Source organism: Ictalurus punctatus, chromosome 3 (genome assembly GCF_001660625.3).
Source record: "Ictalurus punctatus breed USDA103 chromosome 3, Coco_2.0, whole genome shotgun sequence".
Taxonomy (NCBI): domain Eukaryota; kingdom Metazoa; phylum Chordata; class Actinopteri; order Siluriformes; family Ictaluridae; genus Ictalurus; species Ictalurus punctatus.
Genome location: NC_030418.2, coordinates 25,495,202 through 25,520,456, shown reverse-complemented (window position 1 = coordinate 25,520,456; position 25,255 = coordinate 25,495,202). Strand labels below are relative to the sequence as shown.

The 25,255-nt window shown below is 36.5% G+C and overlaps 3 protein-coding genes across 6 annotated transcripts; 2 read left to right on the top strand and 1 right to left on the bottom strand.

Moving 5' to 3' along the window:
- The first annotated feature begins 196 nt into the window (after positions 1-196).
- LOC108263168 (lysophosphatidylserine lipase ABHD12) lies at positions 197-8,345 on the top strand. Of its 2 annotated transcripts, none has more exons than XM_053679802.1 (13): positions 197-1,546; positions 2,169-2,290; positions 2,377-2,476; positions 2,550-2,669; positions 3,664-3,694; positions 3,778-3,823; positions 5,263-5,392; positions 5,564-5,601; positions 6,339-6,421; positions 6,580-6,665; positions 6,787-6,865; positions 6,958-7,082; positions 7,350-7,456. In XM_053679802.1, exons 1-13 carry the CDS (start codon positions 1,455-1,457, stop codon positions 7,378-7,380), a joined length of 1,083 nt encoding a protein of 360 aa, XP_053535777.1. In that variant the 5' UTR covers positions 197-1,454; the 3' UTR covers positions 7,381-7,456. The 2 variants fall into 2 exon arrangements, with proteins under 2 accessions (XP_053535777.1, XP_053535778.1); XM_053679803.1 differs by having other exon boundaries at positions 199-1,546; positions 7,441-8,345.
- A 409-nt stretch (positions 8,346-8,754) lies between these two features.
- Positions 8,755-13,645, bottom strand: LOC128632739 (uncharacterized). 3 transcript variants are annotated; one of them, XM_053679806.1, is made up of 3 exons: positions 13,404-13,645; positions 12,290-12,583; positions 8,755-10,470 (listed from the first exon to the last, which is right to left on the bottom strand). In XM_053679806.1, exons 2-3 carry the CDS (start codon positions 12,369-12,371, stop codon positions 9,953-9,955), a joined length of 600 nt encoding a protein of 199 aa, XP_053535781.1. In that variant the 5' UTR covers positions 12,372-12,583; positions 13,404-13,645; the 3' UTR covers positions 8,755-9,952. The 3 variants fall into 3 exon arrangements, with proteins under 3 accessions (XP_053535781.1, XP_053535780.1, XP_053535779.1); XM_053679805.1 differs by lacking the exon at positions 13,404-13,645 and having other exon boundaries at positions 8,755-9,523; positions 9,943-10,470; positions 12,290-12,649; XM_053679804.1 differs by lacking the exon at positions 13,404-13,645 and having other exon boundaries at positions 12,290-12,649.
- Positions 13,646-15,305: 1,660 nt separating this feature from the next.
- LOC128630770 (lysophosphatidylserine lipase ABHD12) lies at positions 15,306-22,551 on the top strand. Its single transcript, XM_053679050.1, has 13 exons — positions 15,306-15,684; positions 16,314-16,435; positions 16,527-16,626; positions 16,700-16,819; positions 17,828-17,858; positions 17,942-17,987; positions 19,458-19,587; positions 19,759-19,796; positions 20,534-20,615; positions 20,787-20,872; positions 20,963-21,072; positions 21,165-21,289; positions 21,646-22,551. Exons 1-13 carry the CDS (start codon positions 15,593-15,595, stop codon positions 21,671-21,673), a joined length of 1,110 nt encoding a protein of 369 aa, XP_053535025.1. The 5' UTR covers positions 15,306-15,592; the 3' UTR covers positions 21,674-22,551.
- Positions 22,552-25,255: the final 2,704 nt, after the last annotated feature.

The following is a 25,255-nucleotide window of genomic DNA, read 5'->3' as shown; positions in this document are numbered from 1 at the left end:
TGAAAATGCATGCGTATGTTAGTTTGAATTTTACATCAAACCTTTTAATCATTATCATGATTTTACCTTTGTGTACAAGAAGACGACATATGTGAATTTCCCTGTTTCTAGCATTCTAGCATCCTGGGTTAAGCCTCCTCTGAAAGCAATGACTGCCCTTAAAGTAAATCTCTCTCCTTGGAGCAGCAGATTGGAGGGAAATTCACACAAAGAAAATTCTGTGGAGGGGCTTCCCAGGTCAGTGTCAATCCACAGTTCTCCCAGACTGTAACTGTAAGAAACTTTCTCTGCACAGAGCACTTTTCCTGCGCTTGAGTCTGTCTTGAATGCAGAGGGACACTGTGACGGACTTCGGATAAGCCTGAGGCAGGGGGACTCATTTTCCTATACTAACTTAACACTAATTTCCACAAGAGCATCTTGAAGAGAAGTGTCACTTGCACCTAGTGGTGGAAGTGAAGTGTAGCAGATGATACTCCTTGTAAATAAATGAAAAGTTCAATCATGAGAGACCAGTGAATGAAGTAAAGATAATTGTTTATTGAACAAATGATCAGACGATTAGTCTTGACAAAGTCTTCGGCAATTCGACTCTAAAAGAGCTCACGCCGAGGAGATTTGTGCCTATAAGTCAATGTCCAATATTTTAAAAACGGAAGCAGCATAAACGAAACTTTTATCGGCACAATCCAGCACAAACGATTGAGCCTATTTGGGGTGAATTTGGAGCGTGTGGGGGTCTGGTGACGTCATCGCCTATAACTTAATGTCTAATATTTTAAAAAGGGAAGCAACACAAACGAAACTTTTATCTGCACAAACCAGCACAAACGACTGACTGGCATAAAGTTGGCTTGACGTTGGATGTTCGATATTCGCAGAATATGCCTAAATTAATGGTCTCCAAAGTTACATACGACATTGTTATACACGTTTCTAACTTCAATAGCATTTGGAGGGAATGACTTACAGCCACACAACCAACTGTAAAGTGTTCATCTATGTATCAGGTATGACACCTTTTAGATTTTATATATATTAAAATAAACTATTAAATCATGTGTAAAAATTGCCATGTATTTTACTACTGAATGAGCTCATACACAAAATATACCATAATTTAAAGCTCAATAGCATTTGAAGGGAATGACTTACAGTCACAAAACCAACTGTGAAGTGGTCATCTAGGTGTCAGGTATGACGCACACCTTTTAGATTTTTGATATTTAACAAAATAAACTATTAAATCTCATGTATAAATAAAATGCATTTATAAAAGTCGGTAGCGACAAGCCTCGAATCTGGCCACGCCCATGACCCATGACCGTGACAAATAGGGCTTAAAGTCTTCAAGTGTGTGTCCAGCCTGATGTAGTGTACAGTAGCGGAAACACTGCTCTGTCACCCGCTCACCCTACTGAAGGTTTTCTTCACTGTTGTATATCGAGTCCGAGATGAGAAGGAGAGTTGGTGAAACTGCTGCGTCCAAACGCACTGAGGGGAAATCGGTGAAAAGGGAAACTGGTGAAGTGCAAACCAAAACCAGGTTAGTGACATTAGTCCAGATTTTTCACTCTATAACACTTATAGTTTGGTAGATAATTCCAGGTTATGCGTTAATAGATATAAATTATTACCAGTGACTACTCAGATCACATTATTAATAAATAGTTACATTAAGGGTGAATTGCACATGTGCCCTGTAGCTAGACATAAATACGTTTTCAGTACCTAATTTACTGTCAACAGAACACACAACCTTCTGATCTGTAACTCAAAGCCTTAATGACTGAATCACCACAACTAACTCAGCTAGTTTGCATTGATTCACCCACCTCCACAACTGAATTAACTCACGCTAAAATATTGCATTGAATAAATGCAAGCTAGTTGTGGTGACTGATGGTTTTTTTGTTGTTTTTTTTTTTACTTTTATCAATTACAAACATGGTTATCTCCCTTATGTATTTCCCCACATCTATCTATAATGATTCAGCTCTCCCAGCCTGATTTTTTTTTTGTCCAACTGGATTTATACTATGTGCGGTTTGATCTTTATTAATGTAAGTGTATGTACTAATGTAGCACTGTACATGTTTTTGTTTTTTTGTTTTTTTAAGCGCTAGTGTGTTTGTCATGTGCTGCTCTGTTCATTTGTTCTTTTTCAGGTCATCATGGTGGGTGTGGGTGAAAATGGGACTGATAGCCCTCAGCACTCTGTATGTGGCCACACCATTTATTCTGCAATTCTTTCCCAGTGTCATACAATACCTGGTTTATAAACATGCCGGTGCGTACATTTGCCCCTCAGTTAAATAAGAGAGAATGTCAATTGTGTAGTTTATTTCATCTACAGCATTGTTTATCTCTCTTCAGTAACATACTTTGTTGACTTGAGGCGTCCCTGTGATCTTGGTCTGAATCACACCGTCAATATGTACCTGACCTCAGAAGCAGGAGTGACACTAGGAGTATGGTAAGTTGTGCATTTTGTAAAAGCAATTTCACGTATCTGCTTTTTGTTCTTACTGTCCATGGTGCCTCTTTAGGCACACGGTTCCTGAACAAAAGTGGAAGGAGGCTCAAGGTAAAAGTTTGGCGTGGTATGAGCAGTCTTTGGGGGATGGTTCCCCTGTTTTCATCTACTTCCATGCCAATACGGGCAACAGTTGGGAACATCTATAGAAACTAGAACATTTGTGTAACAAATTCTATACGGAAAGGGCTGGAATGACTGCAGTTCACCAAATGCAAACCAAGTCGTGTACTCCAGTGGGAAGTGGCTGCAAGGCAGATTGACCTCAGATGCTTTTTAAACTTGTTGCTGCCAGGGTTTTTGGTCACAGTGGACTATCCAAAATTGGAGGAAAAATTTCAGAAAAGCACAGAGTGACATCAAGTGCTTTTTTTTTTTTTTTTTAACCTTAGGACCAATTATGTCTAAAGTTGGGGCAAGCAATAAAAAAACATGGTATGCTGCTAATTTTAGTCTTATTAGTGAGCAAATGAGAAGATTTATGAGATAAGGAATATTTAATGGCCAATATTCCAGGTTTGAAATGTAACTAGAAAAAGCAGTAAGGTGTGTGATGTACCAATTTAAACTGTGGCTGCATACAGTCAAGATGCATAAGCAGCTCAAATTTTTGCTTAGCTAGGCTAGTTTTAAAAAAAAAAATCATAGTGTGAGAGCAGTTGATTATATAACATTCACAGGGTTAATCTTTCAGAAATGTAAAAGACCTGCTGATAAGGCAAATACAACTGATCATTTTCTTGGTGAAAATAAATGCCTGTAAGGCTTTTTTGCACCATTTTTATATTAGATATATTATGTTATCATAAGTTCTGTTTTAAGTTCATTCATATTATTGCTTAATTCATGGCTCTTTACCATATAAATAATCTTTACTCTTTAGCGTATTCTTGAACAAATTAACATGAGGTAGATGATACATTGAAATCTGCACTTGAAATCTGAACTTTGTTCAGCCACCAAGTTAAAAAATTACTTCAGCATAGAGAACTAATATGATTAACATGATTTCCTCATACCTCCAGTTTGTAACAGTTTGTAGTGAAACCTACACATTGTAAATGTTTGATCAATGATTTACGTATTCTATTGACTGTACAATTGTGTCTGTACTTTTATTTAAACAGAGCAGCGCCACATCGTTTAGGAGTTGCCAATGTGAGTAGCTACAATATCTTTACTCTTTAAAATCAAATCCATAGGACAACGGCCCACAAACCCAGTGTCTCATTTTGTTGCAGGTGTTAAGTGCTCTTGGCTATCATGCCGTGGTTATGGATTACAGAGGTGGGTTACATATTATTGCTCCTATCTCACGTATGCATGTGTTATTAAAGGAACACAATGTAACATTTAAACTAGATGTACAGTTTCTGATTGCAGCATTGCTATATTTCAGAAAGGCCTTTCAATTTAGTACTTTTCTATATCAAGAAAGGTGCAGAGTTTCTTTGTCAGGAGCTTGTTCAACCGGTTATTAACATTTCTCAGGCCAAAAAAAAAGGTTAATTATCATAAATATCCATGCTACTTTGTTTTACATTTAGTCATGTGGAAGACTGTTACAAACAGGCAAGACTTGCATTTCTCATTGACACTGAAATGTTTCAGTGTGGTCATTTTAACCTTAAGTTAATATATTACACTCCTCTTTTGAATAAAATATATAATATTTCCACATTGACATACATACAGTATGTATGCACACTGAAGCAAATCACAACTATATACATTTTTATTCTGGTCTTAGAAATATTGATTGACGTGTAATCAATATGTGTAACAAACATTTGGATATGTTAATAAAGTAAATGGTAAATGGCGCACTTATACAGCGACACGCTTTACACTGTGTCTCATTCACCCATTCACACACACACACACACCAATGGTAGCAGAGCTGCCATGCAAGGCGCTAAATTGCATTCGGGAGCCACTTGGGGTTCAGTGTCTTGCCCAAGGACGCTTTGGCATGTGGGCCGGGAATCGAACCGCCAACCCTACGATTAGTAGACAACCCGCTCTACCACCTGAGCAACAACCGCCCATAGTACAAACAATATATATAAAACCAACATTTTGAATGATTACTTAAATATAATCTAATAATCAATGTTAATTAACAAGCATAATCTATATGTTTAATCAATATTTAGACACATAATCTAAATCCATAGAACACTTTTTGATCAAGTTATATTCTAAGTGTGTATTGAGTTAGATGAATACTGTGTCTTACTGTACAATTATTGCTTTTCTGTATCAGCCTGTACCTTTCCGCACAGCAATAAATTGGCATTAGACGTTCGCTGAAACTGCTTTGGTAAGTAAACAACCCTGAGGCCAGATACCTATTGACCAGTTAGGCTAGGGCCTCAGGAAGGGAGGTAAATATCAGCTAGGACGGCAGATAGAAACAGACAGAAGTTCATTGAGACATAAGAAGGGAGTGTTGATCAGAGAGAAACAAAAAACAAGTGAAACCTTTCTTAAAAAGAAACCGTGTCCTCATAAAACCTTTTCAAGAAAAACAACTAACTGCGCATGCTCCACAAATTTAAGATAACATATAGACATGAATAATTAATTGTGGCGAAGAAGATTGGTCGGTTTTAAATGAGAAAAGGCAAAACCCCACCTAAGATGAGTACACTGTGGGGAAAGGTATAACGACAGTCTTCAGTGCTGTTATTTAGTCTTTCTGGTGGTCTGTAAAATTCTGCTAGGCTTTGGGGATTCAACCGGAAAGCCCACTAAGGGTGGACTAATCACGGATGCACTTCATCTGTACCACTGGGTACGGGCACACAGCAAGGACAGTCTGGTCATCATATGGGGTCACTCCCTTGGCACAGTGTGAGTGAGTTTGATACCACCTTGGGCAAAACAGCTGTGATTTTATAAATGAATTTATTTCAAAATATTAGCATATAGTGATGTAATGTTCTATATTAAAGCTAAAATCATGGATTAAAGTTCCAAAAAATGTAATGATTTTGTTTAAAACCATATATTTTGTATTTACAGAGTGGCAACTAACATTGCAGTGAAACTACAAGAGCAACGTAAGAAATATTACATTAAACTACTTGGCATGTCTCGAGTAGAAAATATCAGTTCCTGAAATTTGGCTTTTATGTAGTTAACTACATAAGGTATACAGTGCCTTTGGCCACAAAGAAGCCCCCAGGAGTAATAGCTTGACAGTTGAAATGGCATTGCAGTTCCCCTCAAATTAGGAACATAATCAACTACCAGGTGGTGTGGCTAAAAACTTCAAATCACATTACATATCACATTGTGAATTAATATTGTAAACATACGAGCATGAGCACCTTATAAACCTCTGATTTGCCTCACAGCTGGCAGTTACTATCAGAACTGCTGCTATAGAAATTAATAAACACTTTTTGACCAATCAGATTTGAGAATTCAATAGCACTGTGGTATAATTGTGCTTATAAAGGATGGGTCATCTAAACGATTGTGTTGTAAGTTTGTCACATACTTAATAATAATTTATTGTTTAGTTTAGAAATCTTTATAACACCTCCCAATAGACAAAAACATATGTGGTTAAAATCAGTACCCCCCTTGCTGTACTGGTATTACATTAATTCTGAAACTTGCTTTTCAACAATATTACTTCTAAATATAATTGTAATATTAATTCGATATTCAGAGTTAATATTATTATTAATATAATAAATAAATATTATAATAATATTATAATAAATATAATATATTAATATATTATTAATATAATTTGAGTTCAAAGTTTATCATATGTCTGTTTTGCCAGGAAACCCTGTTGATGCAGTGATACTAGAAGGTGCTTTCACAAATATAAAAATGCCAAAAGGACAGTCCCAACCCTTCACCTGGGTAGGTAATGTTCTGCATATTTCTGTGTCTTTGATTTTAAAAAGTGCATTGTAGTAGTTCAGAAATGCTTTTAATGATAACACTTGCGTAAATGCTTGTGGACATATCCTATAAAACAGCATGCCAACTGTTTTTTTGTTTTTTTGTTTTTTTTTTAGTATTACTGGAGATTTCCATACATACAGTACTACTTTTCCCAGGACTCAACTGAAGCAAATATCCATATATTGCTCAATGGTGAAAAGTAAGTGTATAGTCATATTTAAACATTTGAAACAAAAAAGAAAAACAAAATACAGTAGACTTCGAAATATATGCCAAGATCATTACTAAGCTGCTAATGAGGATATTTTATTTTGCTCTAGCTTGAAAAAAATGACAACTCCTCTTATGATCCTTCATTCTAAAGATGACCACATGGTTCCTTTCAGGATGGCTGAGGAGGTATGACCTAAATATATACAAGCAATTGATGTGTATACAGTATGTTTTGGGTTATGAGTATAGAGACTCATGAGCCATATTTCCCTGTGTAGCTTTACAACACTGCTAAAAGTGTGCTGAAGTCAGAGGATAAAGTCAGACTGGTGGCATTTGATGGATCCCATGGGTATCTTCATAATGGACTTTATAGGGATCCTTCACTACCAAATTATATAAGGTAAACAACTCTGTTCTTGTTTAGTTTATTTATTTTTGTTATAAGGCAAAAATCAACTGTTATTGATTACCACTGCAAAGTTGATTACTCTTCTAGTTTTTCCTGCATACCACATCAATTTACCAACAACTACAATATTTTTATTCATTAATGAATGACACTGTCATTTTTATCCATTTATAACATCATTTAATGCTTTCCATTAAAATAGGTTTCTGTAACACATTAATTTCCTCATCAGACTCTTTATTCTCTCTCTTTTCATAGAAAATTAATCAACACCATCAAACCAATCTGATTCAAGAATTCAGCAGTGATGTGGTACAATGATATATTAATGCCAGTGTTTCCATTACAGGGAGTTTGTGCTGTCAGTTGCAAAGTAATCTGAAGGCTTCAAAATTGGCACCAAGTTAAACCTACAGGTTTTCATCTTCACATATGTTTTACTATCTTTTGTTAACTTTAGTGATGTGTGCTTGCAGTTCACTTTTCTTAAAAGCCATTCCTGTTCTGAGATTATGATGTCAATTCAGTAGACACTGAAAAAAACCAAATTATTTAAAAAAACAATTATTGATTACAGCTGCAAATATCTAGTTTTTGCTGCATACCATATAAATTTACCAATAAGTTTTTTTATTTGTTAATGAATGACACTTCATAATTTTTATCATTTATAATTTCATTTAATGCTTTCCATGAAATAACTTCCTGTAACATAACATTAATTTCCTCATCAGACTCTTTATTCTCAGTCTCTCTCTTCTCTGAGGTATATTATCAACATACTGCTCTAGATAACTGTATACAGATTTTCAACAGGCTTATTGTTCTAACAGTTGGACAGTTCTAAGAACACGCGCACACACACACACAAATAGAATAAATATGCCCAGAAAGCCCATTTCAAAAATAGATTTAGCTGCTTAGAACCAACAAAATCCCCATTTTCTCCATTGAGTGCACTAAGAAACATTAACTATAGCAAGTTTAACCTTTATAAACTGAGCTACTGACTGTAAGCAATGGCTATAATAATATAAATCAATGTAATTAATCAATTAATTAAAATTGTAAAAGGCTGAGCAGGAATATATTATACTGTTTCTGTCCATAGGCGTAGACAAAATAGTAGAGACTGAACAAAAAAAAATTTTTCCCTAAAATTTCAGTTTAGCCATATTCAAGATTTTAGTTTCTCGGGTAATACAATGTAATGCATTGTAGAAATAAAATGGAAACAGGTTATTCAAACACTCACGTCTGTCTGCATCTCTCTGATATCTGCTGTTTCACTTGTAAACTAATAAATTGGCCAACCTAATACAATCACTTGTTTCTGCACTAAAATTGCACCTAGGGATTTATCAGTTTATTTTGTGTTCTAATACCAGATTATTATTCATGTAGATTTGACAGGTTGGAATATTTTTGCTTATTAGAATTTAAACAATGTCTGTTATTAAATACTTGAGGGAGGAAAACAGTGCAAATAACACCAAGATTTCAACTGAAGGTGTATTTCTACAGTGTAATTATATGATAAACCAATGAGAAGTGCTTAAAATGTTATAAGACACTTGAGACATTTGTTTGCACGAAAAATAATTGTCATTTATTGATTATTTCAAACTACTGGTTATTTTTAAAAAATGCAATAAAGCAATCATTAATTAATAAATAGTTTATCGTGTTTAATAAAAAATAACAAAAATGGACATCACACACTTTAGCACTAACATGTCTAGCCTACACATTCAGTGTATATATAAATTTGATAACTATACATTATAGTAATGCATATATCCTAAATACACAACAGAAATCTGTACAAAGCCTATACATTTAACACAGATTTGATGTCAGTCTTTAGCCTATGTAGCAACTGATATTTTTGTAGCTTTTATGACATTACAGATTTGATATTTTACCATTAGGATTTAAAATCAGGTGAATACAAGCATATACAGTAGACTGACTGACAGGAAGTGAATAATACTGAACTCATTACAATGGCACCTGTCAAGAGGTGGGATATATTAGACAGCAAGTTGCTGTGTTGGAAACAGGACAAATGGGCAAGCGTAAGGATCTGAGCGACTAAGACAAGGACCAAATTGTGATGGGTAGACGACTGGGTCAGAGTATCTCCAAAATGGCAGGTCTTGTGAGGGGCTCTCGGTATGCAGTGGACCAAAAGTGGTCCATGGAAAGACGACCAGTGAACCGGCGACAGGGCAATGGGCACCCAAAGCTCACCGATGTTTGTGGGGAGCAAAGGCTAGGTCGTCTGGTCCGAACCCACAGAAGAACTACACACCCGCAGACTGGTCAGAGTGCCCACGCTGACCCCTGTCCACTGCCGAAAATGCCTTCAATGGGCATGTGAGCATCAGAACTGGACCATGGAGCAATGGAAAAAAGTGGGCTGGCCAACCCTAAGACAACAGAACATAAGGTATCAATTAATACTTACCATACCTCATGATTAGAAAGGATAAAATACTCACCTCAGTTTAAAAAATGGCTAATGCTAGAACCTACATATGAAATACTTTCCACACATTTAAAAAATAAAAATAAAAAAAGACTAATGCTGGAGCCTAGAACTGAAATATTTTCCAAAGATTTTTTAAAGATCCTAATACTACAGTTTACCTCATGGTAGCTTAATAGCTAGTAGTTAATAATAAAAATATAATAATAACTAGAATTGGATGGGAATAGAAACAATTCCAGCTGGGTCCAGAATTACTATGGCCATGCTGATAAAGACATTCCCATCTACAGTGGGAATGAAGTCCAATGTAAGGGACAAGGTGTATGAGCTCTTCTTCAAATATGTGAGCTCAGACACCTCATGGTCATCATCCTGTTGCTCCACACACCGCCTTCTTGGGAGGGGCCTCTTCAACATTGTCCTCTTCAGTCATCTGCTCCCTCTGTCTCCTCCTCCCCCTGAAGTGTTCACTACTAGAGTGCTGTTGCATGTTGTGAATGCACTCCAAAGCTGGGAATAAGCTCCACAAAGGGGTTAAGCCGTTGTCACCTTCCTGCTCCACATGAAGAGGAGGGGCCTCTTCATCGTTGTCCTCTTCATCATTCATCTGCTCCCTCATCATCATCCTCCACCAGAAATGCTCACTGCTGGAGGGAGCATCTGCAGATGGAATGAACTCCACTGTAGTGGATAAGTGCCAGGAACGGGACGAGCTCCTCTCCAAACTAATGAAGTCGATCAGCTCATCAACGGCATCCTCATACTCCGCTCGCTGTCTTCTACGGGGAGGGGCCTCTTCAATGTTGTCCTCTTCATCACTCACCTGCTCCCTCCATCTCCTCCTCCCCCGGTGCACATCCACCACAGTTTCCTCCCTCCATGTTCCTGTGTCAAAGGAGATGAAGAGACAGTCAGTACATTTACACGGAAAACAATAATCCAATATTAACCCGATTAAGACAGTACTCTGATTAAGAAACTACCATGTAAACAGCAATTTTTTGTTACCTTAATCAGATTAAAGTCATAATCGCAATAAAGACAAATCGAATTAAGACATGTGGAGTACTCCTATTTTAGTCGCATTATTGATGTGTATTACAGACATGTAAACACCTTAAGTCACATTATTAACATCATGTGGGAGTTTTCACCGCATCTTGCGACAGGACAAGATCACACACGACAGTGCTCAACCGTTTTACAGCAACGAAACCACCTACTTGCCTGCTATATAGTAGGTGAAATACATGTATCTCTATATACTATATAGTAGGTAAGTACGCGGTTTGGGACGCAGACCACGGTTTCAAGCAGTCGTCTATTTGCACGTACAGCATGACAAATAATTAACTGCACTTGAAGCGTTCGTAAAAATTAAAAATAAAAACACCCAAAACTGTATACGGTACCATAACGAAGACCAACTGTATGTTGATGCGTGAAATTCTGGAGGGAACATCGGACGGCATGGCTTGGGGATGTAATGACGTGTGCCGTTAATCGATCTATGTTCTATAACATGTAAAACGGGAACATGCAAGGAGTATTCTAAAAGCGACTCATGTAAACACCTTAATCATAATATTGTCAATAATTCGATGTAAACGTAGTCAGTGAAATACATCTGCACATTTAGTAAAAAGGAATCAAAACTTACCAAACTTTTAGTAAACTATGTAACTTTAAAAAAAAAAACCAAAACAACAAGTTAGCTAACATTAGGCTAATTATCACCATCTTATTATTAGCCAAGTGGTTCATTTCTGCCTACTATTTTCTCCTTTCACTGCCAGCTGGTACGTTAAGAGTGTTACACGTTTAATGCCGCTGTCACACCAGGCTTTAGCGCTCCAGTGACTTCCATTCACACACATCCGGAAACGGCGGACCGTAAAATTTCCGTACTACGCTACTATGTGATGAAAGTTCAAATTTGTTGAACTCTGACCTACGTAATCGTATCAGGTGAAGACGTGTGACCAACTGATGATCGTGAAGTCACTGCGTGACCTTTTTAGTTAAAAATAAAAAACGGAAGCGGTAATTTTAGCGGTCTCGAGCTATCCTGTACTTTACACCACAGCTTTGAAAGATTATGAAAACAACTTAAAAAGAGAGTCTGCCTGGTTTGCGGTGTCGTTGAAAACAGGAACAGAAGGAAACACAAAATTGTTTTTTAAATCGCTTCAAATATTGTTTGACATTTTATTGCTGTAAAACGTAATTGCATATGAAAACTTCAGCGCCCTGAAGTATGATGATGTCATATCCGGTTCCCGCCCCTGTCCAGCGGCGTCCGATAAAAACCCGCTTCAAGCCTAGGGTGAGCGCAGGTGGCATCATGCCGCTTTAAACTGCCTGTTTTGACAGCGTTCATATTTTAGTGTCTGTTTGCAGTGTTATAGCCAGATGAAAATTAATGTCAGATAGATCGATAAATAGAAAAACACAAACGCTCATGTGTAACAGGAAGTGCCACTTACTTACTTACAGTAACAACTATGTTCACGTGTGTAGAGCCATTAGCTAAAGAATAACGAGCAGATTGCTTTTTACCAAAACCTCTTAACGCTATTAACACTATTGCTGATTGCGTTTCCCGTTTGGTGTTATTTTGATAATGCGGCGTTTAAAGTACTTGTGCTTAACTGAAAACCGAAATAAAGTGTGTGTGATGCTGAAAGGAAACTGGGTGACTTACCATTGCTGTCCGGCAGTCCACTCATTCCGGTCTCAGGATCGTCCTCCTGGAGCTGCGGCGCTTCGTCCCTCCTGAAGATCATCGCTGAGAAGGCACAAGTGGTGCAGGGATGATGGTAGAGATGTCTCGGTGCAGGGATGATGCTGATAGAGATGTCTCGGTTCTGGAGTTGATTGAAGTTGTCCCAGTGCAGAAAATGGTCTCGGAGTAAAATCCCAGGTGTAAGCCAGACTTTGAGAGCTTCAGAAATCTGGTTTGAGTGCTCCGACGCGTTGAATATGTACGCTTCGAACCCTTTGAAAATAAACATTCTAAACATTTGAAAATAAACACTGAAAAACAAGCATGCTGAAAGGCGTGGCCCTGGCCACGTGTGACGTCACATCTACGCGCTGTTTTTTTTCGGAATCAATTACTCATTCAGTCTTATGGGTATTATTTTATTTTATGAAAATAAAAACGATGACTTTCTGGAATATTGTACCAGTTGGTTAATATTTAAATGTATCATTTATTCACATCATATAGTATATTTATATATTTATATTTCAATAATATATAAATAGTAGTTCATGTAATTACTGTTTGTATACATATAAACATATAAACAGTGTATAGAGAGATTTTGGTTTTCCATTTTTATTGAATTAATATTTATATTAATAATAATAATAATAATAATAATAAAGGTTAATTTGTACTTTAATCAGACACACACGTACATATGATTAATTAAAGTGCAAAATATATACATACATTTATGATCGTTTTAAACAATGTTATGTTTATAAATAATTTTTAGATATTTGTATAATATTTTTTCTCGTTTTTATACAAATGTTTTTGTGTTTTTATGTACTTTATCAATTTAATCCAATGTGTTTATGTAATGTAATCATAACTTGTTCAATTAAAAATGAAAAGTTTGTGCATTATAAGTTTATTATTTATTTGAAGCTTTTCCCCCCAAATACCGCAGGTGTCTGTGTGTGTAACACTAGGTTTAGGACGGCCTCACTAGCTCGCTTCAGAATCCAGCAGGATTTGGTGTATATTTTGCAACATTATGCTGAAATGTGAAGGAAAACCACCTGAGAAAACACAAACTACCCACCTGTGCCTTGGTGAACACCAATCCGGAAAGTATTCACAGCGCTTCACTTTTTCCACATTTTGTTATGTTACAGCCTTATTCCAAAATGGATTAAATTCATTAATTTCCTCAAAATTCTGCAAACAATACCCCATAATGACAACGTGAAAGAAGTTTGTTTGAAGTCTTTGCAAATTTATTAAAAATAAAAAACAAAAAAGCACATGTACATAAGTATTCACAGCCTTTGCCATGACACTCAAAATTGAGCTCAGGTGTATCCTGTTTCCACTGATCATGCTTGAGACGTTTCTACAACTTGATTGGCGTCCACCTGTTGATTGGACATGATTTGGAAATGCACACCCTTGTCTATATAAGGTCCCACAGTTAACAATGCATATCAGAGCACAAACCAAGCCATGAAATCCAAGGAATTGTCTGTAGTTCTCCGAGACAGGATTGTATCAAGGTACTGATCTGGGGAAGGGTACAGAAACATTTCTGCAGCATGGAAGGTCCCAATGTGCCCAGTGGCCTCCATCATCCATAAATGGAAGAAGTTTGGAACCACTAGGACTCTTCCTGGAGCCGGCCGCCCGGCCAAACTGAGCGATCGTAGGAGAAGTGCCTTAGTCAGGGAGGCCGTGAATACTTATGTACACGTACTTTTTTTTTTTTTTTTTTTTTTTTAGTAAATTTTGCAAAGATTTCAAGTAAACTTCTTTCACGTTGTCATTATGGGGTATTGTTTGTAGAATTTTGAGGAAAATAATTAATTTAATCCATTTTGGAATAAGGCTGTAACATAACAAAATGTGGGAAAAGTGAAGTATTGTGACGACTTCCTGGATGCACTGTATAATCATAATGTGATATGATTGCAAACCATGTTACCTCAAATCAACAAATGAAGTGATAAACCTTGACACAATGTGATTGCTATTATGATGACTTTATAATGTCTAAATATCATTTCAAAAGAAAAACCTGTGAAAATAACTATTATTGAGCAGAATGAGCCAGAGTGGTCCTCTGCTCCCATCTAGTGGTTATAGTGTCAATTTCAGTGAACTTACAATTAAGAACATAGGTTGGGCGGCGCTCTTGCATGTTGTGAATGCACTCCAAAACTGGAGTTTTCTCTACCATCATCCTTGCACCGGGATGAAATAATCAATAAATGACAATTATTTTTTGTGCAATACAAATGTCTCAATTGTCTCTTTCTTATAACACTATAAGCACTTCTCATTGGTTTCTCATATAAATAGCAGAAAGCACAAAAAACAGTAATGTAACCAAGGGAAACGATTTTGTGCGTGATTCAAAAAACTTTGAATTCATGTTTCAGTTATGTGCAATATAATTTTGCATTTTTTTTTTTTTTTTTTTTTTTAAATGTTTGATTCAGGCTTATTATTTTTCGATCCGTGACGGCAGAACTTTTGACGGGAAATTATTCCCATACAAGATATGCTCTTGCGCGTGCAGAAATCTGACCCCAATAATAAAGCCATAGATCTGCATTAACGTCTTGGTGCCAGACGCCACAGCACACGTCCAGAGGTCCTGTGGAGTCCAAGCCTCGACGGGTCAGAGCTGTTGTGGTGGCAGGTGGTTTTAATGTTATGGCTGCTCGGTGTGTATGGAACCGAATGAGTTTTTCATGGTGTTTCATACTTGAATAATGAATCTGTGTTTTGAACGAATCTTCCAAGTGAACGAATCATTCTCATTCACTTCCATGTACTGACTCGTTCAGTTAAGTTCCGCCTTTGTAAAACATGTGACTGCTTTTTCCTGCTTAAAATAATCTGTATTAGCGTGTGGGCTGTGAAGGAGCAAGTCATTGGTTGGACCTACAGAACGAATACGCCCCTTCCTCTGAGCCTGAACAAGTTTAGAAGAGTTTGGCATCCCATAATTTCAGACAAATACAGTCAAAACAAAAGTCACGTGATGAGTCCCCGAGAAGCTGATCTTAAAGCGCACTTATCAACGTGAATTGATTTTTGCCATCCCATAATTTCGTGTTATTATTATCTACAGCAGTGGGCGGTTTCAGACGCAGGCAAATTGATCAAAGTCCTAAAAGGGCGGATTTATCAGGACGGTATCTGTTACCATCCAGCCTGATGTAGTGTGCAGTAGCAGAAACACTCCCACCCTACTGAAGATTTTCTTCACTGTTGTACATCGAGTCCGAGATGAGAAGGAGAGTTGATGAAACTGCTGCGTCCAAACGCACTGAGGGGAAATCGGTGAAAAGGGAAACTGGTGAAGTGCAAACCAAAACCAAGTTAGTGACATTAGTCCAGATTTTTCACTCTATAACACTTATTGTTTGGTAGATAATTCCAGGTTATGCGTTAATAGATATAAATTATTACCAGTGACTACTCAGATCACATTATTAATAAATAGTTACATTAAGGGTGAATTGCACATGTGCCCTGTAGCTAGACATAAATAAGTTTTCAGTACCTAATTTACTGTCAACAGAACACACAACCTTCTGATCTGTAACTCAAACCTTAATGACTGAATCACCACAACTAACTCAGCTAGTTTGCATTGATTCACCCACCTCCACAACTGAATTAACTCACGCTAAAATATTGCATTGAATAAATGCAAGCTAGTTGTGGTGACTGATGTTTTTTTTTTGTTTGTTTGTTTTTTTACTTTTATCAATTACAAACATGGTTATCTCCCTTATGTATTTCCCCACATCTATCTGTAATGATTCAGCTCTCCCAGCCTGATTTTTTATTTTTTTTTGTCCAACTGGATTTATACTATGTGCGGTTTGATCTTTATTAATGTAAGTGTATGTACTAATGTAGCACTGTACATGTTTTTGTTTTTTTGTTTTTTAAGCGCTAGTGTGTTTGTCATGTGCTGCTCTGTTCATTTGTTCTTTTTCAGGTCATCATGGTGGGTGTGGGTGAAAAGGGGACTGATAGCCCTTTGCACTCTGTATGTGGCCACACCATTTATTCTGCAATTCTTTCCCAGTGTCATACAATACCTGGTTTATAAACACGCCGGTATGTACATTTGTTATAAATATGGCAGATTTAATACAGAATGTCACTTGTGCAGTTTATTGCATCCACAGCATTGTTTATCTCTCTTCAGTAACATACTTTGTTGACTTGAGGCGTCCCTGTGATCTTGGTCTCAATCACACCGTCAATATGTACCTGACCTCAGAAGCAGGAGTGACACTAGGAGTATGGTAAGTTGTGCATTTTGTAAAAGCAATTTCACGTATCTGCTTTTTGTTCTTACTGTCCATGGTGCCTCTTTAGGCACACGGTTCCTGAACAAAAGTGGAAGGAGGCTCAAGGTAAAAGTTTGGCGTGGTACGAGCAGTCTTTGGGGGATGGTTCCCCTGTTTTCATCTACCTCCATGGCAATACGGGCAACAGGTGGGAACATGTATAGAAACTAGAACATTTGTGTAACAAATTCTATACGGAAAGGGCTGGAATGACTGCAGTTCACCAAATGCAAACCAAGTCGTGTACTCCAGTGGGAAGTGGCTGCAAGGCAGATTGACCTCAGATGCTTTTTAAACTTGTTGCTGCCAGGGTTTTTGGTCACAGTGGACTATCCAAAATTGGAGGAAAAATTTCAGAAAAGCACAGAGTGACATCAAGTGCTTTTTTTTTTTTTTTTTTTTTTTTTTTTTTAACCTTTGGACCAATTATGTCTAAAGTTGGGGCAAGCAATACAAAAACATGGTATGCTGCTAATTTTAGTCTTATTAGTGAGCAAATGAGAAGATTTATGAGATAAGGAATATTTAATGGCCAATATTCCAGGTTTGAAATGTAACTAGAAAAAGCAGTAAGGTGTGTGATGTACCAATTTAAACTGTGGCTGCATACAGTCAAGATGCATAAGCAGCTCAAATTTTTGCTTACCTAGGCTAGTTTAAAAAAAAAAAAAGCCTAGTGTGAGAGCAGTTGATTATATAACATTCACAGGGTTAATCTTTCAGAAATGTAAAAGACCTGCTGATCAGGCAAATACAACTGATCATTTTCTTGGTGAAAATAAATGCCTGTAAGGCTTTTTTGCACCATTTTTATATTAGATATATTATGTTATCATAAGTTCTGTTTTAAGTTCATTCATATTATTGCTTAATTCATGGCTCTTTACCATATAAATAATCTTTACTCTTTAGCGTATTCTTGAACAAATTAACATGAGGTAGATGATACATTGAAATCTGCACTTGAAATCTGAACTTTGTTCAGCCACCAAGTTAAAAAATTACTTCAGCATAGAAAATTAATATGATTAACATGATTTCTTCATACCTCCAGTTTGTAACAGTTTGTAGTGAAACCTACACATTGTAAATGTTTGATCAATGATTTACGTATTCTATTGACTGTACAATTGTGTCTGTACTTTTATTTAAACAGAGCAGCGCCACATCGTTTAGGAGTTGCCAATGTGAGTAGCTACAATATCTTTACTCTTTAAAATCAAATCCATAGGACAACGGCCCACAAACCCAGTGTCTCATTTTGTTGCAGGTGTTAAGTGCTCTTGGCTATCATGTCGTGGTTATGGATTACAGAGGTGGGTTACATATTATTGCTCCTATCTCACGTATGCATGTGTTATTAAAGGAACACAATGTAACATTTAAACTAGATGTACAGTTTCTGATTGCAGCATTGCTATATTTCAGAAAGGCCTTTCAATTTAGTACTTTTCTATATCAAGAAAGGTGCAGAGTTTCTATGTCAGGAGCTTGTTCAACCGGTTATTAACATTTCTCAGGCCAAAAAAAAAGGTTAATTATCATAAATATCCATGCTACTTTGTTTTACATTTAGTCATGTGGAAGACTGTTACAAACAGGCAAGACTTGCATTTCTCATTGACACTGAAATGTTTCAGTGTGGTCATTTTAACCTTAAGTTAGTATATTACACTCCTCTTTTGAATAAAATATATAATATTTCCACATTGACATACATACAGTATGTATGCACACTGAAGGAAATCACAACTATATACATTTTTATTCTGGTCTTAGAAATATTGATTGACGTGTAATCAATATGTGTAACAAACATTTGGATATGTTAATAAAGTAAATGGTAAATGGCGCACTTATACAGCGACACGCTTTACACTGTGTCTCATTCACCCATTCACACACACACACACACTCACACACACTCACACACCAATGGTAGCAGAGCTGCCATGCAAGGCGCTAAATTGCATTCGGGAGCCACTTGGGGTTCAGTGTCTTGCCCAAGGACGCTTTGGCATGGGGGCCGGGAATCGAACCGCCAACCCTACGATTAGTAGACAACCCGCTCTACCACCTGAGCAACAACTGCCCATAGTACAAACAATATATATAAAACCAACATTTTGAATTATTACTTAAATATAATCTAATAATCAATGTTAATTAACAAGCATAATCTATATGTATAATCAATATTTAGACACATAATCTAAATCCATAGAACACTTTTTGATCAAGTTATATTCTAAGTGTGTATTGAGTTAGATGAATACTGTGTCTTACTGTACAATTATTGCTTTTCTGTATCAGCCTGTACCTTTCCGCACAGCAATAAACTGGCATTAGACGTTCGCTGAAACTGCTTTGGTAAGTAAACAACCCTGAGGCCAGATACCTATTGACCAGTTAGGCTAGGGCCTCAGGAAGGGAGGTAAATATCAGCTAGGACGGCAGATAGAAACAGACAGAAGTTCATTGAGACATAAGAAGGGAGTGTTGATCAGAGAGAAACAAAAAACAAAGACTCTGTCTGAGTGAAACCTTTCTTAAAAAGAAACCGTGTCCTCATAAAACCTTTTCAAGAAAAACAACTAACTGCGCATGCTCCACAAATTTAAGATAACATATAGACATGAATAATTAATTGTGGCGAAGAAGACTAGTCGGTTTTAAATGAGAAAAGGCAAAACCCCACCTAAGATGAGTACACTATGGGGAAAGGTATAACGACAGTCTTCAGTGCTGTTATTTAGTCTTTCTGGTGGTCTGTAAAATTCTGCTAGGCTTTGGGGATTCAACCGGAAAGCCCACTAAGGGTGGACTAATCACGGATGCACTTCATCTGTACCACTGGGTACGGGCACACAGCAAGGACAGTCTGGTCATCATATGGGGTCACTCCCTTGGTACAGTGTGAGTGAGTTTGATACCACCTTGGGCAAAACAGCTGTGATTTTATAAATGAATTTATTTCAAAATATTAGCATATAGTGATGTAATGTTCTATATTAAAGCTAAAATCATGGATTAAAGTTCCAAAAAATTTAATGATTTTGTTTAAAACCATATATTTTGTATTTACAGAGTGGCAACTAACATTGCAGTGAAACTACAAGAGCAAGGTAAGAAATATTACATTAAACTACTTGGCATGTCTCGAGTAGAAAATATCAGTTCCTGAAATTTGGCTTTTATGTAGTTAACTACATAAGGTATACAGTGCCTTTGGCCACAAAGAAGCCCCCAGGAGTAATAGCTTGACAGTTGAAATGGCATTGCAGTTCCCCTCAAATTAGGAACATAATTAACTACCAGGTGGTGTGGCTAAAAACTTCAAATCACATTACATATCACATTGTGAATTAATATTGTAAACATACGAGCATGAGCACCTTATAAACCTCTGATTTGCCTCACAGCTGGCAGTTACTATCAGAACTGCTGCTATAGAAATTAATAAACACTTTTTGACCAATCAGATTTGAGAATTCAATAGCACTGTGGTATAATTGTGCTTATAAAGGATGGGTCATCTAAACGATTGTGTTGTAAGTTTGTCACATACTTAATAATAATTTATTGTTTAGTTTAGAAATCTTTATAACACCTCCCAATAGACAAAAACATATGTGGTTAAAATCAGTACCCCCCTTGCTGTACTGGTATTACATTAATTCTGAAACTTGCTTTTCAACAATATTACTTCTAAATATAATTGTAATATTAATTCGATATTCAGAGTTAATATTATTATTAATATAATAAATAAATATTATAATAATATTATAATAAATATAATATATTAATATATTATTAATATAATTTGAGTTCAAAGTTTATCATATGTCTGTTTTGCCAGGAAACCCTGTTGATGCAGTGATACTAGAAGGTGCTTTCACAAATATAAAATGCCAAAAGGACAGTCCCAACCCTTCACCTGGGTAGGTAATGTTCTGCGTATTTCTGTGTGTTTGATTTTAAAAAGTGCATTGTAGTAGTTCAGAAATGCTTTTAATGATAACACTTGCGTAAATGCTTGTGGACATATCCTATAAAACAGCATGCCAACTGGTTTTTTTTTTTTTTTTTTTTTTTTTTTTTTTTTTTTTTAGTATTACTGGAGATTTCCATACATACAGTACTACTTTTCCCAGGACTCAACTGAAGCAAATATCCATATATTGCTCAATGGTGAAAAGTAAGTGTATAGTCATATTTAAACATTTGAAACAAGAAAGAAAAACAAAATACAGTAGACTTCGAAATATATGCCAAGATCATTACTAAGCTGCCAATGAGGATATTTTATTTTACTCTAGCTTGAAAAAAATGACAACTCCTCTTATGATCCTTCATTCTAAAGATGACCACATGGTTCCTTTCAGGATGGCTGAGGAGGTATGACCTAAATATATACAAGCAATTGATGTGTATACAGTATGTTTTGGGTTATGAGTATAGAGACTCATGAGCCATATTTCCCTGTGTAGCTTTACAACACTGCTAAAAGTGTGCTGAAGTCAGAGGATAAAGTCAGACTGGTGGCATTTGATGGATCCCATGGGTATCTTCATAATGGACTTTATAGGGATCCTTCACTACCAAATTATATAAGGTAAACAACTCTGTTCTTGTTTATTTTATTTATTTTTGTTATAAGGCAAAAATCAACTGTTATTGATTACCACTGCAAAGTTGATTACTCTTCTAGTTTTTCCTGCATACCACATCAATTTACCAACAACTACAATTTTTTTATTCATTAATGAATGACAGTCATTTTTATCCATTTATAACATCATTTAATGCTTTCCATTAAAATAGGTTTCTGTAACACATTAATTTCCTCATCAGACTCTTTATTCTCTCTCTTTTCATAGAAAATTAATCAACACCATCAAACCAATCTGATTCAAGAATTCAGCAGTGATGTGGTACAATGATATATTAATGCCAGTGTTTCCATTACAGGGAGTTTGTGCAGTCAGTTGCAAAGTAATCTGAAGGCTTCAAAATTGGCACCAAGTTAAACCTACAGGTTTTCATCTTCACATATATGTTTTACTATCCTTTTGTTAACTTTAGTGATGTGTGCTTGCAGTTCACTTTTCTTAAAAGCCATTCCTGTTCTGAGATTATGATGTCAATTCAGTAGACACTGAAAAAAACAAATTATTTTAAAAAAACAATTATTATTGATTACAGCTGCAAATATCTAGTTTTTGCTGCATACCATATAAATTTACCAATAAGTTTTTTTTATTTGTTAATGAATGACACTTCATCATTTTTATCATTTATAATTTCATTTAATGCTTTCCATGAAATAACTTCCTGTAACATAACATTAATTTCCTCATCAGACTCTTTATTCTCAGTCTCTCTCTTCTCTGAGGTATATTATCAACATACTGCTCTAGATAACTGTATACAGATTTTCAACAGGCTTATTGTTCTAACAGTTGGACAGTTCTAAGAACACGCGCGCACACACACACAAATAGAATAAATATGCCCAGAAAGCCCATTTCAAAAATAGATTTAGCTGCTTAGAACCAACAAAATCCCCATTTTCTCCATTGAGTGCACTAAGAAACATTAACTATAGCAAGTTTAACCTTTATAAACTGAGCTACTGACTGTAAGCAATGGCTATAATAATATAAATCAATGTAATTAATCAATTAATTAAAATTGTAAAAGGCTGAGCAGGAATATATTATACTGTTTCTGTCCATAGGCGTAGACAAAATAGTAGAGACTGAACAAAAAAAAATTTTTCCCCAAAATTTCAGTTTAGCCATATTCAAGATTTTAGTTTCTCGGGTAATACAATGTAATGCATTGTAGAAATAAAATGGAAACAGGTTATTCAAACACTCACGTCTGTCTGCATCTCTCTGATATCTGCTGTTTCACTTGTAAACTAATAAATTGGCCAACCTAATACAATCACTTGTTTCTGCACTAAAATTGCACCTAGGGATTTATCAGTTTATTTTGTGTTCTAATACCAGATTATTATTCATGTAGATTTGACAGGTTGGAATATTTTTGCTTATTAGAATTTAAACAATGTCTGTTATTAAATACTTGAGGGAGGAAAACAGTGCAAATAACACCAAGATTTCAACTGAAGGTGTATTTCTACAGTGTAATTATATGATAAACCAATGAGAAGTGCTTAAAATGTTATAAGACACTTGAGACATTTGTTTGCACGAAAAATAATTGTCATTTATTGATTATTTCAAACTATTGGTTATTTTTAAAAAATGCAATAAAGCAATCATTAATTAATAAATAGTTTATCGTGTTTAATAAAAAATAACAAAAATGGACATCACACACTTTAGCACTAACATGTCTAGCCTACACATTCAGTGTATATATAAATTTGATAACTATACATTATAGTAATGCATATATCCTAAATACACAACAGAAATCTGTACAAAGCCTATACATTTAACACAGATTTGATGTCAGTCTTTAGCCTATGTAGCAACTGATATTTTTGTAGCTTTTATGACATTACAGATTTGATATTTTACCATTAGGATTTAAAATCAGGTGAATACAAGCATATACAGTAGACTGACTGACAGGAAGTGAATAATACTGAACTCATTACAATGGCACCTGTCAAGAGGTGGGATATATTAGACAGCAAGTTGCTGTGTTGGAAACAGGACAAATGGGCAAGCGTAAGGATCTGAGCGACTAAGACAAGGACCAAATTGTGATGGGTAGACGACTGGGTCAGAGTATCTCCAAAATGGCAGGTCTTGTGAGGGGCTCTCGGTATGCAGTGGACCAAAAGTGGTCCATGGAAAGACGACCAGTGAACCGGCGACAGGGCAATGGGCACCCAAAGCTCACCGATGTTTGTGGGGAGCAAAGGCTAGGTCGTCTGGTCCGAACCCACAGAAGAACTACACACCCGCAGACTGGTCAGAGTGCCCACGCTGACCCCTGTCCACTGCCGAAAATGCCTTCAATGGGCATGTGAGCATCAGAACTGGACCATGGAGCAATGGAAAAAAGTGGGCTGGCCAACCCTAAGACAACAGAACATAAGATAAGGTATCAATTAATACTTACCATACCTCATGATTAGAAAGGATAAAATACTCACCTCAGTTTAAAAAATGGCTAATGCTAGAACCTACATATGAAATACTTTCCACACATTTAAAAAATAAAAATAAAAAAAGACTAATGCTGGAGCCTAGAACTGAAATATTTTCCAAAGATTTTTTAAAGATCCTAATACTACAGTTTACCTCATGGTAGCTTAATAGCTAGTAGTTAATAATAAAAATATAATAATAACTAGAATTGGATGGGAATAGAAACAATTCCAGCTGGGTCCAGAATTACTATGGCCATGCTGATAAAGACATTCCCATCTACAGTGGGAATGAAGTCCAATGTAAGGGACAAGGTGTATGAGCTCTTCTTCAAATATGTGAGCTCAGACACTTCATGGTCATCATCCTGTTGCTCCACACGCCGCCTTCTTGGGAGGGGCCTCTTCAACATTGTCCTCTTCAGTCATCTGCTCCCTCTGTCTCCTCCTCCCCCTGAAGTGTTCACTACTAGAGTGCTGTTGCATGTTGTGAATGCACTCCAAAGCTGGGAATAAGCTCCACAAAGGGGGTAAGCCGTTGTCACCTTCCTGCTCCACATGAAGAGGAGGGGCCTCTTCATCGTTGTCCTCTTCATCATTCATCTGCTCCCTCATCATCATCCTCCACCAGAAATGCTCACTGCTGGAGGGAGCATCTGCAGATGGAATGAACTCCACTGTAGTGGATAAGTGCCAGGAACGGGACGAGCTCCTCTCCAAACTAATGAAGTCGATCAGCTCATCAACGGCATCCTCATACTCCGCTCGCTGTCTTCTACGGGGAGGGGCCTCTTCAATGTTGTCCTCTTCATCACTCACCTGCTCCCTCCATCTCCTCCTCCCCCGGTGCACATCCACCACAGTTTCCTCCCTCCATGTTCCTGTGTCAAAGGAGATGAAGAGACAGTCAGTACATTTACACGGAAAACAATAATCCAATATTAACCCGATTAAGACAGTACTCTGATTAAGAAACTACCATGTAAACAGCAATTTTTTGTTACCTTAATCAGATTAAAGTCATAATCGCAATAAAGACAAATCGAATTAAGACATGTGGAGTACTCCTATTTTAGTCGCATTATTGATGTGTATTACAGACATGTAAACACCTTAAGTCACATTATTAACATCATGTGGGAGTTTTCACCGCATCTTGCGACAGGACAAGATCACACACGACAGTGCTCAACCGTTTTACAGCAACGAAACCACCTACTTGCCTGCTATATAGTAGGTGAAATACATGTATCTCTATATACTATATAGTATGTAAGTACGCGGTTTGGGACGCAGACCACGGTTTCAAGCAGTCGTCTATTTGCACATACAGCATGACAAATAATTAACTGCACTTGAAGCGTTCGTAAAAATTAAAAATAAAAACACCCAAAACTGTATACGGTACCATAACGAAGACCAACTGTATGTTGATGCGTGAAATTCTGG

Bases quoted from the DNA above. Each gene is read 5' to 3' on its own strand.
- LOC108263168 (XM_053679802.1), top strand. From the start codon at position 1,455: ATGAGAAGGAGAGTTGGTGAAACTGCTGCGTCCAAACGCACTGAGGGG. The intron at 3,824-5,262 runs GTGGGTTACATA...AAATTCTGCTAG, and splicing joins CGTGGTTATGGATTACAGAG to GCTTTGGGGATTCAACCGGA. The intron at 5,602-6,338 runs GTAAGAAATATT...CTGTTTTGCCAG, and splicing joins AGTGAAACTACAAGAGCAAC to GAAACCCTGTTGATGCAGTG.
- LOC128632739 (XM_053679804.1), bottom strand. From the start codon at position 12,608: ATGTTTAGAATGTTTATTTTCAAAGGGTTCGAAGCGTACATATTCAAC. The intron at 10,471-12,289 runs GTAAGTCACCCA...CCTTTGACACAG, and splicing joins TGGACTGCCGGACAGCAATG to GAACATGGAGGGAGGAAACT.
- LOC128630770 (XM_053679050.1), top strand. From the start codon at position 15,593: ATGAGAAGGAGAGTTGATGAAACTGCTGCGTCCAAACGCACTGAGGGG. The intron at 15,685-16,313 runs GTTAGTGACATT...GTTCTTTTTCAG, and splicing joins GAAGTGCAAACCAAAACCAA to GTCATCATGGTGGGTGTGGG. The intron at 16,627-16,699 runs GTAAGTTGTGCA...GTGCCTCTTTAG, and splicing joins GGAGTGACACTAGGAGTATG to GCACACGGTTCCTGAACAAA.